At 41.7% G+C, this 19080-nt stretch overlaps 1 protein-coding gene across 6 annotated transcripts in view; it reads left to right on the plus strand.

The window, feature by feature from the left end:
• The window catches only part of XIAP (X-linked inhibitor of apoptosis), a 51264-nt gene extending 34868 nt beyond the window's left edge, over positions 1-16396 (plus strand). For 4 of the 6 annotated variants that reach the window (XM_080653334.1, XM_080653336.1, XM_080653333.1 and 1 more), the window contains 2 exons: positions 9417-9617; positions 15145-15473. In XM_080653334.1, coding sequence (XP_080509460.1) covers positions 9417-9617; positions 15145-15338 — 395 coding nt within the window. In that variant the 3' untranslated portion in view covers positions 15339-15473. Of the gene's footprint in view, positions 1-9416; positions 9618-15144 lie in introns of all 6 variants that reach the window. The other 2 variants (XM_080653332.1, XM_080653335.1) reach the window with 2 other exon arrangements.
• Positions 16397-19080: the final 2684 nt, after the last annotated feature.

Raw genomic sequence — 19080 nt, forward strand, 5'->3', positions numbered from 1 at the left:
GTTCTGTAACATTTCTTGATAATCATCCTTACAATGCATACTATTCTTTATATGATTAACTAGAGGCCCAGTGACTGCAGGACTGACTTCTGCCACGTGGGCCCTGCACTGACTGCTAATGGGGCTGCGAGCAGACCCTGTTTTTCTCTCCCAGCCTCTGTCTGGGCCTGATCGCAGCCCCCTCAGCAGTCAGTGCTGAGTCGCCTCGGCTGAGGTGCCCGGCAGTCAGCGCTACGGCAACCCAGGGCTGACTGCAGGACTGACTTCTGGTTGGTCAAGCCTCCAGTCGTTGTGGATGTGACGGACCCAGGGTTTTTATATATTAGGATGAGATTGGTGTTTTGGTTTAGGATTAATGTTTTTAAATTGAGATATAATTTATTTAAAAATATTCACCATTATAAAGTATGTATTTTGGTGGTTTTTAGTGTATTTACAAGGCTGTGCAACCATCACTACTATTTAATTACTGAACATCACCATAACCCCAACAATAAACCCCATACCCATTAGCAATCACTTCCCCTTGCTGCCCTTCACACCCCAGCCCCAAACAACCACTAATCTACTTCTGTCTCTATGAATTTGCCTATTCTGGACATTTCATATTAAATGGAATTACAATGGCCTCAAGGTTCACCCATGTTGTATTCATATATGTGTGTTTATTATGGTGGAAAACTGTTTTTGTATGGATAATACATCTTATTTATTCATTTGTCACTTGGTAGACGTAGCTGATACTGCTATGAACATTTATGTACAAGTTTTTTTTTGTGTGTGTGGGCATGTTTTTAATTCTCTTGGGTATATATTTAGGGATAGAGTTGCTGGGTCATATGGTAACTCCTATGTTTAACATTTTCGGTAAACTGCCAGTATTCCAAAGTGGCTGCACCATTTCACATTCCCACCACCAATATATGAGGGTTCCAGTTTGTTTCTCCACATCCTTGTTAACACTTATTACTCTTTGTCTTTTTATTACAACCATCCTAGTAGGTGTGAAGTGTATCATCATGGTTTTTTTTAGGGGGGAACTTTTTAAAATGTTTTTATTGATTTTAGAGAGAGAGGAAGGGATTGGGAGAGAGAGAGAGAAACATAGATAGGCTGCCTATTGCACACCCCTACAGGGGGTCGAGCCTGCAACTCGGGCATGTGCCCTGACCAGGAATCAACCAACGATCTCTTGGTGAATTGGGTAAATACTCAACCACTGAGCCACACTGGCCAGGCCCTTATCCAGGTTTTGATTTGTATTTCCCTGATTGCTAATGATGTTGGGCAGTTTTCATGTGCTAATTGGCCATTTGTATGTCTTTGGGAAAAATGTCTGTTCATCTCCTTTGACAGTTTTTAGTTGGGTTATTTGTGTTCTTATTATTTAACTAGTGGCCCGGTGCATGAAATTCGTGCATGGGAGGGGGGGCCCCTCAGCCCGGGCTGCACCCTCTCCAATCTGGGACCCCTCAGGGGATGTCCAACTGCCGTTTTAGGCCCGATTCCACAGGGGTCGGACATCCCTCTCACAATCCGGGACCACCGCCTCCTAACCGCTCACCTGCCTGCCTTCCTGATCGCCCCTAACCACTCTGCATGCTGACCTGCTTGCCCCAACTGTCTCCCCACCGGCCTTCTCGCCCCAAACTGCCTCCCCTTGCAGGCCTGCTCACCCCCAACTGGTGCCCCCTGCAGGCCTGCTCGCCCCTAACTGCCCCCCCCCCCCCGCCAGCCTGATCACCCCCAACTGCCCTGCCCTCCTTGCCTGATCACCCCAACCACCTCTGCCTTGGCCCCGCCACCATGGCTTTGTCCGGAAGGTCTCCAGTCTAATTAGTATATTGCCCTTTTATTAGTATAGATAGGATATGACATACCACCATAAGTATAACATATCTACCAGTATTACTCTATGAGAATACGTACTTCATGCAATAGGAAGGCATCTAATACATTACATTGTATATGTTGTAAGTAGTAGGAAATACTGTATTCATAGCAATAGTATACACCCTGTGACTTCCTTCCTGATTTGGGAATGGTTCCCCAGTTCTTTGAACGTTTTCTGGCCCCGGATGTGTTTGGAAAGAAAATAGCTCTGAGTTTGGAGAAATTAAATTATAATAATGACTCTAATTCAACTGCCTCCTGTACTTCCAGCCAGATAACAGGAAAAACATCCCAGGGCCAGTGCCTCCTATGGCTGAGCTCCGGAGTGAGGGTCCGGAGCCCAGCGCTGGGCGGGTGACGGTGACTGGAGGCACCTCCGGTCCGTGCTGCTGTCAGCCTGGCAACCAGGGCCCTCTGCTTCCAGCCCCTCCTGAGCCCCAGTGCCTCCTAACAGGGTCCCGGGGCGCAGGCGTCCCATTTTCATTAAAATGTTCAAATTGTGCCCGCTACACCGGTGTCTGCAGGCAGTCCGGGGGCAGACAGTGATCCCGGAGGTGCTCGCCGCCCCCGCCAGAGCACAGCCACGATGGTCCGGAGTGAGACAGCTCCACCAGGCCCCATGGCTGCGACTTGGACCCGCTGCCTTAACCAGGGACCTGGTGCTGGGCAAGTGGCAGTGGTGCTTCCTCCCCAGCCCACGCTGGAAGTGGTCCCTGTGGTTTCAGAACCGAACTCCGCAGGCCTCCCCGGGTGGCAGCGGCCCTGAGCCTGCCGGCTCTCCCTCGATCCCGCCAAGGCTTGCTTCTCACCCTTGCTGAAAACCTTCTCAGTCCACTTGCCATAGTAATCTCCTGCAGGGCTGAGGGGACTGGGCACCACCATCTTTGTGGTGGTGCGACTGTTAATTTGCATATTCTGTCTTTATTGGATAGGTTTGTAAGAGTTCTTTTTTTAAAATAAATCTTTATTGTTCAGATTATTACAATTGTTCCTCTTTTTTCCCCCCATAGCTCCCCTCCACCCGCTTCCCACCCCACCCTCTGCCCTTACCCCCGCCCCACTGTCCTCATCCATAGGTGTACGATTTTTGTCCATTCTCTTCCCGCACCCCCCACACCCCTTTTCCCCCGAGAATTGTCAGTCCACTCCCTTTCTATGCCCCTGATTCTATTATATTCACCAGTTTATTCTGTTCCTCAGATTTTTTATTCACTTGATTTTTAGGTTCACTTGTTGATAGATATGTATTTGTTGTTCATAATTTTTATCTTTACCTTTTTCTTCTTCTTCCTCTTCTTAAAGAATACCTTTCTGCATTTCATATAATCCTGGTTTGGCAGTGATGAACTCCTTTAGCATTTTCTTATCTGTGAAGCTCTTTATCTGCCCTTCAATTCTGAATGGTAGCTTTGCTGGGTAGAGTAATCTTGGTTGTAGGTTCTTGCTATTCATCACTTTTTTTTTTTTTTTTTTTTTTTTTTTTTTTTTTTTTAATATATATATTTTTTTTTTATTGATTTTTTACAGAGAGGAAGGGAGAGGGATAGAGAGTTAGAAACATCGATGAGAGAGAAACATCGATCAGCTGCCTCCTGCACACCCCCTACTGGGGATGTGCCCGCAACCAAGGTACATGCCCTTGACCGGAATCGAACCCGGGACCTTTCAGTCCGCAGGCTGACGCTCTATCCACTGAGCCAAACCGGTTTTGGCTATTCATCACTTTGAATATTTCTTGCCACTCCTGTCTGGCCTGCATAGTTTCTGTTGAGAAATCAGCTGACATTAATATGGGTACTCCCTTGTAGGTAACTAACTGTTTTTTTCTTGCTACTTTTAATATACTCTGTCTTTTGCTCTTGGCATTTTAATTATGATGTGTCTTGGTGTGGTCCTCTTTGGATTCCTTTTGTTTGGGGTTCTGTGCGCTTCCTGGACTTGTAAGGCTATTTCTTTCACCAGGTAGGGGAAGTTTTCAGTCATTATTTCTTCAAATAGGTTTTCAATATCTTGCTCTCTGTCTTCTTCTGGCACCCCCATAATTCAGATGTTGGTACCCTTGAAGTTGTCCCAGAGGCTCCTTACACTATCTTCATATTTTTGTATTCTTTTTGCTTTTCCGGTTGGGTGTTTTTTGCTTCTTTGTATTTCAAATCTTTGACTTGATTCTTGCGATCCTCTAATCTGCTGTTGGATCTCTATATATTATTTTTTATTTCAGTCAGTGTATGCTTAATTTCTAGTTGGTCCTTTTTCATATCCTCGAGGGTCCCACTAAATTTATCGGCGGTTTCTAGAAAATTCTTGAAAGACCTTATAACCGTGGTTTTGAACTCTATATCCAGTCGTTTGCTTTCCTCCATTTCTTTCATTTGTGACCTGTTTCGTTGTCTCCGCATTTTGGCTGCTTCCCTGTGTTGATAGAGTGGCTTTGTGTGCTAGGTGTCCTATAGGGCCCAGTGGCTCAGCCTCCCTAGTTACCTGAGGTGGACACTCTTTGTGCACCCCTTTGTGGGCTGTGTGCACAGTCTTGTTGTAGTTAAGCCTTGATTGTTGTTATCACTGAGACAAATTGACCTCCAGGACAATTGGCTGTGAGGATCAGTTGTATCTATAATGGGAGAACTTCTGTGCTGGAGACACCCTTATGAGGCAAGACTTGCTTCAGTGGGGCTTTGGTGCTCACTGAGTCTGCCCCCTGAGTGTGTCCCTTATGGATCTGAGGAGTTGTAATCTGGATGGTCCCACTCTGACCCCTGGGTACACTGGCTCTTGGATCTCCAAGGAGGAGCTAATTTAGCCTCTGCCTGAGGCCACCCAGCAGGAGCTACAGAGAGATCTGCAGATTCCTCTTCTTTGTTTGAGTTTTGGAGGTGCCCGGATGAGGCCCAGCTGTGAAGCAATGCAAGCTGCTGTGGGGCCTTGGGCCTTCTTTTGGATTTTCTGGGTCTCACTGACTCAGCTGCAGTTTGTTAGGTAAGTTTAGAATTCAGAGGACCACGCCATTTCTATGCAAAAGCCTCTGCGCTCAGCTTGGATGGGGTGGAGTCTCAGGGCGGAGCAATCAGCAATGGCTTCATGGGGCGGGATCTCAGGGTTGAGCAGACAGCAATGGCTTCTTGTCAGCCCTTCCCTAAGAGGCCCCTGGGTCTCAGTGTCCCGTGGTAATCGCTGCAAGCACCTCTGAGAGAATGCCCCCCTCGAGTTTCTCCCACTGCCAGACAGTCCAGTTTCTCCCCGTATGAGTCTGGGTCCCCAGAGTCTCCTCCAGAACTGGAGTTCAGAGCAGTTGGGAGCTTTTGTCTCCCTCCTGCTTGAGAAAGCCAGCCACGTACTCAGTTGCCAGCCCTCTCCGCACACGCGCATCAGTACCTCTGCCTTCCGCAGCTCCTGTGAGTCTTAGTGTGCTTTTCTCTTTCCTTCTAGTTGTAGAATTTCCACTCAGCCAGCTTTCCTGTGGTTCTGGATGATATCCATTTTGTCTTTTAGTTGTAGTTTTGAAATTGTTGTGCAAGGCTGCAGTTTAGTTGTTTACCTATACCGCCATCTTGGTTTCAAGAGTTCTTGATATATTCTAGTTCTTTTTATATATAAGTTCCTTTTCAAATATACTAGTGGCCCGGTGCACGAAATTCGTGCACATTAAAAAGGGGATTAATTAGAGGAAACAATTTAATATTGCTATTTGCCCTTTCTCTATTAATAGAAGTGTCAGAGATGAAAGAAAATTAGTAAAATATATATGAAAACCTTCCTCCTGTCAGAGTCTGGAGCACACCATGGGACCCAGAGTCAAGTCCCTGCCCACCCACCCACATGTGCCTCAAAATCTTGTGAGACCCAGACCTGGCCAGCCGCCCCCCAATCATTGGGATAGATCCAGACCTGGCTAGTCCCACCCTTGTCAAGCCCCACCAGGCAGGGAACGTAGCCTCAGGTCCCCTGGCCCGGCGCCAGGACGGGGGGCATGGCCTGAGGTCCCCCAGCCCAGACCGAGGTGGGGGGGCATGCCTTGAGGTCCCCCGTCAAGCCCCACCAGGTGTGGGACATGGCCTGAGATCCCCTGTCAAGCCCCACTGGGTGGGGGGCATGGCCTGAGGTCCCCTGTCAAGGCCTGCCAGGCGGGAGGGGGGTGCACAGCCTCAGGTCCCCCAGCCCGGCACCGGGAAGGGGGAACAGCCTCAGGTCCCCTGTCAAGCCCCATCAGCAGGGAGTTGCAGCCTCAGGTCTCCCTTGTGCGGGGGGCACAGCCTGAGTTCCCCCGACCCAGCACTGGGGGTGAACCTTGAGGTCCCCCGTCAAGCCCCACTGGGTGGGGGGCGTCGCCTGAGGTCCTCTGTCAAGCCCTGCCAGGTGGGGGGCATGGCCTGAGGTCCCCCAGCCTGGTGCTGGGGCCGGGGGAGCAGCCTGAGGTCCCTTAGCCCAGCACCAGGATGGGAAGCGCACCTTGAGGTCCCCTATCAAACCCTGCCAGGTGTGGAAGGCGGCCTGAGGTCCCCTGTCGAGCCCCACCGTTTGGGGGGGGCGTGGCATGAGGTCCCCTGTCAAGCCCCACGGGGGCGGGGGAGGGCGTAGCCTCAGGTCCCTGCTGATTGCTTGTTAAGTCTCCTTATGGGAACTTGGCCTCAGCTGTGGGTACAGCCATCTTTGTGATGGAGTGATGGTTAATTAGCATATTCCCTCTTTATTAGATAGGATGATTTGCAAATATTTTCTCCTTTTCTGTAGATTGTCTTTTCATTCTTGTTGGTGTCCTTTAAAGCAAACATGTTTCTGATTTTGATGAAGTCCAATTTATCTATTTTTGGTTTTTGTTTTGTGTTTTTTTAATCCTCACCCAAGAATATTTTTCCATTGATATTTAGAGAGTGGAAGAGAGGGAAAGACAGAGAAAAATATTGATGTGGGAGAAACACATTGATTGGTTGCCTCCTGCACACGCCCCAACTAGGGCCTGGTTCTGGGAGGAGCCTGCAACCGAGGTACATGCCCTTGACCGTAATTGAACCCGGGACCCTTCGGTCCACAGGCCAATTCTCTATCCACTGAGCCAAACTGGCTAGGGCAGCCGTGGGCAAACTACGGCCCGCGGGCCGGATCCGGCCCGTTCGGCTGTTCTATCCGGCCCGCGGAGCCGAAAGAGCGGAGGGTTCTCTTGCTCTCCCCTCCGCTCCTTTACTTTGAATTTATATTAGTTCACACAAACACTCCATCCATGCTTTTGTTCCGGCCCTCCGGTCCAGTTTAAGAACCCATTGTGGCCCTCGAGTCAAAAAGTTTGCCCACCCCTGGGCTAGGGTGATCTGGGTTTTTTGTTGCTTTTGCTTTCTAAGAGTTTTTTGGTTTTATCTCTTACATTCAGGTCTTTGATCCATTTTGAGTTAATTTTTATATATAGTATGACGTTGTGGTACATTTAATTCTTTTTCATGTGGATATCCTCTTGTCCTTGCTTTTGGTTTTCAGCAAGGTGAGCTTCAGGTACCTGCAGAATATTCAACTTGGTGAATATTAAAACCTGGAACTCATAGAAATGAGGGTAAAATTGTGGTATTAGGAAAAGTGTCCAGAGACATTGTAAAAAAGGGAGGAGGGTCAATGAGACAGTGGAAGGGAATCATCAATATCTAATCAGGTGGGCAGAAGGGGCCAGCAAAGCAAACTGGGGAAAAAATAGTCAAGAGTTGGTAGAACCAGGAAAGAGTAGTGTCCAGCCCTAACCGGTTTGGCTCAGTGGATAGAGTGTCAGCCTGCGGACTCAAGGTTCCCAGTTTCGATTCCGGTCAAGGGCATGTACCTTGGTTGTGGGCACATAGCCAGTAGGGAGTGTGCAGGAGGCAGCTGATCGATGTTTCTTTCTCATCGGTGTTTCTAACTCTCTATCCCTCTCCCTTCCTCTCTGTAAAAAATCAATAAAAAATATATTTTTTTTTCAAAAAAAGAGTAGTGTGCAGCTGACCTGGACATCTCCACCTAGAAATCTCAAGAGCAGTTTAAATTCAGCATCTCAAAACCACTCACAAATTTAGCCCTGCTCTATTCCCTCCCTGTGTTAATAGTATCACAATTCACAGAGTCGCTTTGTAATTTGCGTCATTTTAAGCTCTTTGTTTTCCTTAATCTCTCTACATTTAATTAATCACTGGGTCTCATAAATTATACCTTTTTAATATTGTCTAAAATCTACTGGTTCTGCCCTGGTTCCTGCCCTTATTTTTTATCCAGGCTATTGTAGTAGTCTAACTGTTCTTTTATTTCCATTATAGCCTCCTGACAGAATTTTTATCAAACACAAATGTTAAGTTACTTTCCTACCTAGAAAATATCTTTTGTTACTTACCATGTAATGTTTCTTTCAATCAAACCCCTTTATGTCCCAATTAGTATCCACCCCCAAGTTATATTCTGACTTCTATTACCATAGATTAAATTAGAACCTCTTATAAATGTAATCATATGCTATGTAATCGCTTGTCTTTGGTTCATCATTAAGATGATGTTTTACTCCTGTCTATGAGATTCATCCATGTTGCCTATGGCAGTATGTCCTTTTTTGCTGTGTGGTATTTGAATATACCACAATGTACTTAGCCATTCTCACCTGATGATGGATATTTGAGTTGTTTCCAGTTTGGGGCTGTTATAAATAATGTTGCTATGAATATTCTTTTGTATGTCTTTGGTAGATATGTGCATCATTTTTAATACCCCAGAGTGGAATTGATGAATCAGAGGGTATTAATATTCTCTTTAGCACTTTCTTACATAACCGGTATTCCTATTCTGAGTACCATTAAAGTGAGTTTCTATTTGCTTCCTTGTTTTTACCTAGTTCACCCCCTTTAGCTATAGAAACTAAGTCTGAGAAATAGGAAACTCATACTTTCAAGGTCACAGACTTCCCCCTATTTCCCATTATTTTTTCAAAATAATTGCTAGGGACACAGTAAAAACATTCGTTCTTTAAGTGCCTTAACTTAGTTGTCAATGCGTACATCTGATTTGGAAAACGTTCAGATTTTTTAAGCACTTAGCCCTTACCTTGTTTTACTTTATCTTGCACTATTTCATCAAGTCTTTTTTTTAAATATATTTATTGACTTTTTACAGAGAGGAAGGGAGAGGGATAGAGAGTTAGAAACATCGATCAGCTGTCTCCTACACACCCCCCACTGGGGATGTGTTGCAACCAAGGTACATACATGCCCTTGACCAGAATCGAACCTAGGACCCTTCAGTCTGCAGGCCGACGCTCCATCCACTGAGCCAAACCTGTTAGGGCTCATCAAGTCTTTAAACAACCTAATCTCACTTCACAGTGATCCCAAATACTCACTGCATTTTCAGTTATTGTAAAATTTTGAAAGTGATCCATCAGTGCCTAAATATCTCAGAGTAGTTTGGGTTTGCTGGTTTGTTTTTGGTATTTTTTCTTCCTTAAATTTTTCTTTTTAGCTATACTTTGTGTTGATGAAAATAATTGTTTAAACTCTGTTCTTTTTGCTCACCAATTTTCATTTCAGATGATAACATCTTTCAGAGTCCTATGATACATGAAGCTATACGAATGGGATTCAGTTTCAGAGACATTAAGAAAAAAATGGAGGAAAAAATTCAGACATCTGGGAGCAACTATAAATCACTGGAAGTTCTGGTTGCAGATTTAGTGAGCGCTCAGAAAGACAGTACACAACATGAATCAAGTCAGACTTCATTGCAGAAAGGTATGCTTGGTTAGTTTTAAAAAACAAGTTACACCTAATAGTACTTCATTATGGGTAGCATTTTATATGGTTTTGTGACCCATTAATTTCCCTCCTCTCACATCCCCCTTAGAATAAACTATTTTTTGACTTTTTATTATGAACAATGTCAAGGAGCCCCGCTGATGTGGCTCAGGGGTTAAGCATCAACCTATGAACCAGGAGGTCACTGTTCGATTCTCGGTCAAGACAAATGCCCCAGTTTCAGGTTCAATCCCCAGTGTGGGGTATATAGGAGGCAGCCAATCAATGATTCTCTGTCATTGATATTTCTCTCCCTATCCCTTCCTCTCTGAAAGCAATAAATATATATATTTTTTAAATGTCAAACACACTCAAAAGTGGAGAGAACAATATAATGAACCCTGATGTACCCATCAACCAGCTTCAGTAATTTCTAACACTTTTCCAATCTTGTTTCATTACTTCTCCCAGTGTGGTTTTTTTGTTTGTTTGTTTTGTTGTTTGGGTGTTTTTGCTATAGTATTTCAAAGTAAATCCCAGACATCCTATATTTCATTCACCTATAAATACTTCAATAAGTATGTAACAGATAAGGATTTTTTTTATAATTAACCTTAATACTATGTGTTAGTCTGCTTGGACTGATATAACAGAATACCATAGGCAGACAACAGACATTTCTCACAGTTTTGGAGGGTGGGAAGTCCAAGATCTAGGTGCAGGCAGATATGGTTCCTGATGAGGACTTTTTCCAAACTTGCAAATGGCTGCCTTTTCTACACTTGATCTTAGTCAGAAGGCCGAGAAGTGATGCCTTTTCTCTGTGTCCTCACATGGCTGAGAGAGAACACTCTGGTTTCTATTCTTCTTTAATAAATATTTTTATTATAATAATAAATAATAATATTTTCCTCTTTAACATATTTTTGTTGATATCAGATAGAAGAGGAAGGGAGAGGGAGAGAAAGATGGAAACATCAATGATGTGCTACCTCCTGCACACCCCACATTGGGGATTGAGCCCATAACCCGGGCATGTGCCCTGACCGGGAATCCAACCGTGACCTCCTGGTTCATAGGTCGACACTCAACCAAAGAGCCACACTGGCCAGGCTATGCTCTATTTTAGATAAAGAACAACAAAAGCTAACTTTTATCATTGTGTGTAGAATAAGTTTATTTAGTTGAAACTGGATTTAGAGTGTTCTGCAACTTTTCATATCAGATAGACATATAAAGGGGTCATATTATGAAATAAAGCTTGAATGAATGGCACCTTAATACTGTGCATCATATTTAGAAAGTGTATTAAATAATGTAGAAGAGAAGCATATAACTCCTTTCAGGAAAAAAAAAAGATTAAAAAAATACAGGTTCCTCCTTTAAGGATGACAGCTACTCTAGTGCTTGCCAGCAGCACTGAAGGTTAAAGAAAAGGTATCAGACTGAATACATTTATTATAATCACTAGAGGCCTGGTACACGAAATTCGTGCATGGGTAGGATCCCTAGGCCTGGCCAGCAATCAGGGCCGATCTGTGGTGCGATCCGGGGCGGGGGGGTGGGGGGGTAGTCCCTGCTGGCACCCACCTTGGCCAGCCTGGGGCCTGCGGGCTGGGGGCAGCTCCTGTGTTGAGCATCTGCCCCCTGGTGGTCAGTGCACGTCATAGCAACCAATTGTTCCACTGGTAGTTCGGTCAATTTGCATATTAGGCTTCTATTATATAGGATTGTTCTCTAAGCTCTTGACCACTTCTCCCAAAAGACAAGAATTTTTGTAGTACTAAATAAACCTAAATATTTACTTAATTTTTTATGTTAAAGATCCTTGTGATCTTTAAGTCATTTTGGATGTCTTTGAAACATTACTCAAAGAATTACATGAGTCATAAAACAGTATAACATTAATGATTTTTAAATTACGTCAGTTGATGTAAAAGATCCAGCAGAAAGCCTAAGACTCTTCCTAAAGTTGCATTTATTTAAAATATGTAATAGCTCTACTTGCCTTAGCCATGGTAAAATAAATCATTTACTTTGTTATCTTTCTACTGCAGTAGAAATACAAGTGATTGTGTCATTTTTCTCTGTATCTTAACCACAACTCAAGCTATTTAAGTTTGAGAGTAAGGTTTTAGTTTTTATGCCTCAAGTTGTTGTCTGCAACAGAAGGATTTTATAGGTTGCAATAGGAAGAGAGTCAATGGGTTCTTATTATCACAGAGACTACAAGCTAGGATGGTGAGAGAAGGAAGGTCTAAGCCAGGGGTGGGCAAACTTTTTGACTCGAGGGCCACAATGGGTTCTTAAACTGGACCGGAGGGCCAGAACAAAAGCATGGATGGAGTGTTTGTGTGAACTACTATAAATTCAAAGTAAAGGAGCGGAGGGGAGAGCAAGAGAACCGGATAGAACAGCCGGATCCGGCCTGCGGGCCGTAGTTTGCCCACGGCTGGTCTAAGCAATGGCAGCTCTTAGGGGCAGGGATTGCAATTTATTGGTTGACCTCTCCTTAGTCTCACTAAATTGAGAGGCAGGTAATTGATACCGGCTATCTTCTCATGCTAGGGTTGCTGCTTATTTCTCCTCCCAAAGACTGATGAAGAAAAACTGGCACTAAGAATGTTTTCATTCTAGCCTGGCCAGTGTGACTCAGTTGTTGAGTGTCGACCCATGAACCAAGAGGTTTCTGGTTCAATTCCCGGTCAGGGCACATGTCTGGGTTGCAGGCTCAATCAGCTGCAGGGGGCGTGCAGGAGGCAGCCAATCAATGATGTTTCTCTCTCAATGTTTTCAGTCATTTAAAAATGAGTTTTTTAATTCTATACAAAATAGCAGGTGGGCCTAATTGAAGTAAAACAGAAGTTTTTTTAGAAAACTACAGTGTTACTGTTGCTTACTGAGAACTCCTAGATTGAATACTAGCTTTTATCCCCGTGGCTGTGTGACAGAAAAAGCCCTAGTAAGTAGTATTCTAAAAATAGCATCAGCCCTAGCTGGTTTGGCTCAGTGGATAGAGCATCGGCCTGAGGCCTGACGGGTCTTGGGCTCAATCCCCAGTAGAGGCATGCAGGGGGCTGCCGATCAATGATTCTCTCTCATCATTGATGTTTCTATCTCTCTCTTCTCCCTTCCCCTCTCTGAAATCAATAAAAATATATTTTTTAAGATTTTAAAAAATAAAAATAATTACATAGTATGATATAAAGTCCTTTACTTTGTCCCGGCCGCTGGTGCTCAGTGGTTAAGCATTGACCTATGAACCAGAAGGTCACAATTAGGTTTTAGGTCAGGGCACATGCCCAGATTGTGGGCTCAATCCCCAGAAGGGGGTGTGTGGGAGACAGACAATCAAATTATTCCCTCTCATCATTGATGTTTCTATCTTTCCCTCTCCCTTCCTCTCTGAAATGAATAAAAATGTAGTTTTTAAAAATTACCCTATGTTTGAGCCTATAGTTTTGATTATGCTCAGATAGTTGCCTTTGAAGAAAAAGTAGATTAAATAATCCTTTCTTACACCCCTAGGGCAGTGGTCGGCAAACTCATTAGTCAACGGAGCAGCAAACAGCAGCTCATGAGCCGCATGTGGCTCGCGAGCTGCAGTTTGCTGACCACTGCCCTAGGGAAACCTTTTTGAAGCATAAATCTCAACATATCTCTCTCCAAGTTAAAACCTTCACTGGCTCCCAGGGCCCTGAGGATCAAGTTCAAACTCCTTTACATGGGTTGCCAAATATTTCAGAATCAGGCTCCTCCTAACCTTGCCTTATTTCATGCTATTTCCTCTTCAAATTCTATTCCCAAGCCTTACCTGTGGACTTGTAGGCCCTGTTCTGTCTCTTCCTTGGAACCTACTTATGCCATTCTTCTACCTAGAACACCCTTCTTCCTCTGCCCCTGTCCCCCAAGGCCTCTCTCTCTCCCCAGTTTATTCCTACTCATCCTTTAGGACTCAGTTTAGGTATACTTTCCTCCAGGAGGCCTTCTCTTTATGTGTTCAAACATGTACCCACCCTTCCTATGTTCTTCATAACACATTGTAGCTACTTTTATCATCACACTGTACTATAATTTCATGCTTACTTGGGTTCCTTACTTGTCTGTGAATGATCGGAGGCCCGAGGTCTATATATATAATTGTTGTATCTCTAGTGCCTAGAACCTAACTAAGTGTTCATTATCTGTTGAATAAAATTAAACGACTATTTCCAAAACTTGTTTTCATAATAGTGTTCCCCATTATTGTTAAAAGGGATGCCATGAAAAAGGAGCTCTATAGTTAGGTAGGGAAATGCATTATGAATTTCTAAAAGGGGACAAAAACTATATTATACTTCTCTGAACTTGATAACAATGGTTTCCAAATGCCAGCAGGCTCAACCCCAAAAATTTTAGATTCAGTAAATGGAGCCTAGAAATCTATTGTTACAAATGCTTCAAGTGATCCTCATGTGAAACCAGATTTGGAAACCATGGTATACAGTGATTACAAAGATTGTTAAAGTATGTAATACATTTGGAATAGTGCCTAGCACATGATAATAACTGCTGTATTACTGTTAACTGCTATTGTTAATTATAGTTATATAAGACCACAAAACACATTTTTGTGGCATATGTGTTAATATTTTGCAAAACCTGGTTTGGGAAAGGCTGAATTAAGCAAAAACTTCAATACCACCCATATGCTGATGACACGCAAACTTCTATCTCTAATGCTGACTTTTGACCTCAAGATTTGACTCCCCATCGGCCTACTAGACATTTTTATATTTCCTATTGGCATCACCATCCTCTTGTCAGCCACACGAGAAGTCTTGAAATCAACTATATTTCTTCTTTCTTCCTCATCCCTCACCTCTAGGCATTCATCAAATCCTACTTGTCCCACTTCAGAAGTGCCCCTCAAATCCATCCCTCCATTTCCAGAATAAGCCATGCCCTTTCATTTAAATGTGTGTCTGTGTGTGTGTGTGGTTTTGTTGATCTCTGAGAGGGAGAAAGAGATAGAAACATCAATGATGAGAGAGGAGAACCGTGACCTCCTGGTTCATAGGTCGACACTCAACCACTGAGCCACGTGGGCCGGGCGCCATGCCCTTGCTATACACTACTTCTTTTGTGTAACCCTTGCTTCTCTGCCTGGCAATTGCTGGTCATGTTAAATGTCATTCCTCTACTTTCTACTCACCGCTCCCAGCAACTGCCAACCCGTGAAGCTTTCCCCAGTTAGTCTGAATAGAAGAACTTGTTCTCTCATCTTGTCCCCAAGCACTTTGTAGATAACTTTATTATAGCACTTATCACTTTGTCCTTTGTGCTTACTTTTATTGTCTCCGCTCATGTCCTTCTCTCCTACTAGCATTCGAGCTACTTAAGAGCAAGCAGATGCCATGTGTGAGTCATCCTATCTCCTAACACTTGATTAGTACCTGGCACATAGTAGGGGTTCAAATTGTCTCAATGAATTTAAACAACTAAGAAAGTCTATAATTAACTCATTTCTTTTCTTTTTGTGCAGAGATTAGTGCTGAAGAGCAGCTAAGGCTCCTGCAAGAGGAGAAACTTTGCAAAATCTGTATGGATAGAAATATTGCTGTGGCGTTTATTCCTTGTGGACATCTGGTCACTTGTAAACAATGTGCTGAAGCAGTTGATAAATGTCCTATGTGCTACACAGTCATTACTTTTAAGCAAAAAATTTTTATGTCTTAATCTAACTACAGTAGCTGTGTTATATTCTTATTACTCTGATTGAATGTGTGATGTGAACCAAATTTAAGTAATGAGCTTTGAACTCCATTTAGCATTTGCTACCAAGAAGAAAAATGTAAAACTGCAGTGTTGTAATTGGCAATCTAAAATTTGAATTTCTGGATTTTTCATAATATTAGCTGTATTATCTATTTTTTTCTATTAATTGAAACCCTAGACTAAGAGCCATCATATTGTAACTGATCACAATGTGTATTTGTAGTGCACTGACTTGGCTTCTAAGTGTAAGTGAATTTCAAATAGGCTTAACATTCTGTGTAAACGTGGAGATTAATCTCCCCAATCACATAATTTGTTTTGTGTGAAAAAGGAATGAACTGTTCCACACTGGTGGATAGAGGTTATTTTTAGATGTTAGTCTTTATATTGTAGATTTTGTCTATTTTAAAATTATACATACATACTTGGATGGATGATTTTTAAAAGATGATTTTGTCATTGTTAAAAGGGTATTTAATGATAGCATGCCATCTAGCCTACGTGTATTGACATGGAAAGATGTCAAAGCTATAAATGTAAAATGCAAGTGGCAAAACACTGTATATCAAATGAGCCAAATGAAGGTTGTGTGCGTTTTGTATATGTATAGAACAAAAGATTTGGAAAGATGCACCAAACTGTTAAATATGGTTTCTCTTAAGGGGGTGGGGGGTGGATCCAGAGGGGCTTTACCGGGGCCTTTCACTTTCTACTTTTTTTATTCTGTTCTGTTTGAATTTTTGTAAGTATATGTTACTTTTGTAATCAGAATTTTTAGAAAGTATTTTATGATTTAAAGGCTTAGGCATGTTCAAACGCCTGCAAAACTACTTATTGCTCAGCTTTAGTTTTTCTAATCCAAGAAGACAGGGCAGTTAACCTTTTTGGTACCAATGTGAAATTTAAATGTCTTTATGTTTGTCCTGCTTTGTGGATGAAAAATCTTTCTGAGTGGTAGTTTTCTGACAGGTAGACCATGTCTTCTTCTCTTGTTTCAAAATAAATATTCCTGATTTTGTAAAATGAAATATAAAATATGTGTCAGATCTTCCAATTAATTAGTAAGGATTCATCCTTAATCCTTGCTAGTTTAAGCCTGCCTAAGTCACTTTACTAAAAGATCTTTGTTAACCCAGTATTTTAAACATCTGTCAGCTTATGTAGGTAAAAGTAGAAGCATGTTTGTATACTGCTTATAGTTGTAGTGAAGGCTTTCCATGTTGAGATTCTCATATCATTTTTGTATTGTAAAGTTTCATGTGAGTTTTTACCGTTAGGATGATTAAGATGTATATAGGACAAAATGTCAGGTCTTTCCTCTACCTAACTTTTTATTTTCTTGACTAGTAATAGTAGTAGATAACTCTGAAATAAATGTTCTCTTAAGATCCTTAAAAACCTCTTGGAAATTATAAAATATTGACAAGGAAAGAAGAACAGTTGTTTAAATATTAAAGAGAAAATAAAACTTGAATAAGATTCCATATAGATTAAAAAAAAGTTTTAAAATGCTTCATAGAACACCCAGGCTTTATATTACAAGATTCTCACAACAACCTGTTGTAGAGGTGAATGAGGAATTTTACTACAGAGAAAAGTTGGAGAGTAAAACTGTTAAAAATTATAGTTGTATTTTCTAAGAGAAAGAGTATCGTCATTTTCTCCTAAACTCTGTTGATTACTACTTTAAGTGATATTCATTTTTAAATTGCACTGCAAATTTAAATGAGAATTTAAAAAATAATGACTGTCCTGGTTTTGTTTTACTATTAGTTATATATTCATTAAATTTTACATGTGTAGTCTAAGATTTAAATTTAAATTACAAGGGGAGAAAAGTGTTAACGTTTGTAAACAGTGCTTTCAGGACCTATCTGCTCCAAGTCAAGTAGTTAGTTCAATCTAGTTATTGGCCAAGGACTGAATTGTTTTAACATAAGGCTTTTCCTGTTCTGGGAGCCTCAGTCCATTAAAACTCTTAAAACTTGTGTGTTTAGAATTAGGCAAGACCTTTTTTCTCCCCGTGAGTTGTGAAATTTAATGCATGAAGCTGATGTGACTAACAAGTTTATTTTAAGAATTATTTAGAAATGCAGTTGCTTCAGGTTCTTAAATCACTCAGCACTCCACCTTCTCGTCAAATTTTTTTAAGACTTACCAATGTTTGTCTGTGTTCACACTATAAAAAAGCACTGGATCCTTCCCATCTAATTATGCAAAAAATGATCACTTGCAAGGTCAAAAATATAACCGGATCCAAATCTCTGCTTCCCCCTTTCCCAGAATAGTTCTCAGTATCTACATGTAGACATTCCTTTTCTGTATGAAGTTCATGCTAAGATTTCCAAGTGACCACCAATTTCCTACTTGTAGTCACATGAAGAGTCAAGTTTTGTAATAGTTATCTTTGTTTGTAATAATTTGGTATGCTGATCAAAAGCCTTGTCTTAATTTTTAAGAAATGGCTTTAGTGTTTATAAATTCCAGTTTATTAATTAATGGCTTTGTATTGCCTTTACTGCTAGATTTGTTTTTTGTGTGTGTGGTTTTGCTTTTTTCCCCTTTGGTTAGGGTCTAAGATGGAGTAGGGTGGTTGTAGTGAGTGTGCATAATGTAACCCTGCATATTATGATCTTTTCTCTTTTTTCTTGTTACAATATTTAAATTTTGGTAGTTGCTTTCTCTTGTTTTCATTTTAGTGAATAAAATTGGTATTTTGAACTCTCTGAATGGGAGACTACCACCACAGCATTAGTTGCATGTATTGTACCCTTAAGATCAAAATCATTGTTTTATTTCCTGATTATTCAGGTGTTGGGTATGGGAGAAGGCGGTAGAGGAGTGGGAGAAATGGGATTGGTTGTGTATCATTTCCATTAGAGAAATAAAACTGGAGAGAATATTTGAAAGATGTAGTTATTTTTAGTGAAATCTTCTTTTTAAAAAAAGAGGTTGTCATTTCTTCATCTGTGAAAATGAGAATAATACCTGACTTACAGTTATGAGAGTTCAAGAGATCAGGTATGTAAAATACCTGCTATAAATGTTAATTCCCTCCCTAACACTGTTACCCTCCTGGTTTGCCTTTGACTCTGGAAATTTGAGCTTAAAAGTTAGGTGATAACTCTTTCAGTGACTCTTACCTTTTTTGATGTTTCTCATAGTTAAAATGTAAATTACAATAAATCAATAGGTCAAGTCCTTAAAATATTTACATTTTTTAAAAAACTTGAAAAATTTATCAAATTTGGGTGAGCTTTCCTAATAGGAACAGTTGGCTAATCCCCACCTTCATAATCAGTTTCAATTTGACCCATATACAGTACTTAGCACAATGTGAATTTCATTTTCAGCGTAATAGAATTATAGGGGTCAAAGTTAGAAGTGACCTTAGAGAGTATCTAATTCTTCCCCCTGGTTTTACAGATGAGGTAATTGAGGCTCAAAGGTGAAGTGATTTGTTCAAAGTTGTATAGCTAATTAGTGGTAGCCCAGACTGGGAAATAGTTTGAAGGTGAAAAACTTCAAGCTACCTTTCCTGAAAGGCATCAAAAGTTTATTTTTTTCAACTATTCTTTCTTCTATACCATAACTTTTGTCACTACATATTATTTTTTTTAATATATATTTTTATTGATTTGAGAGAGGGAGAGACAGAAACATCAATGATGAGAGAGCCTCATTGATCGGCTGCTTCCTGCAC

This window comes from Plecotus auritus (assembly GCF_963455305.1).
Source record: "Plecotus auritus genome assembly, chromosome: X".
In the NCBI taxonomy this organism is placed as follows: Eukaryota; Metazoa; Chordata; class Mammalia; order Chiroptera; family Vespertilionidae; genus Plecotus; species Plecotus auritus.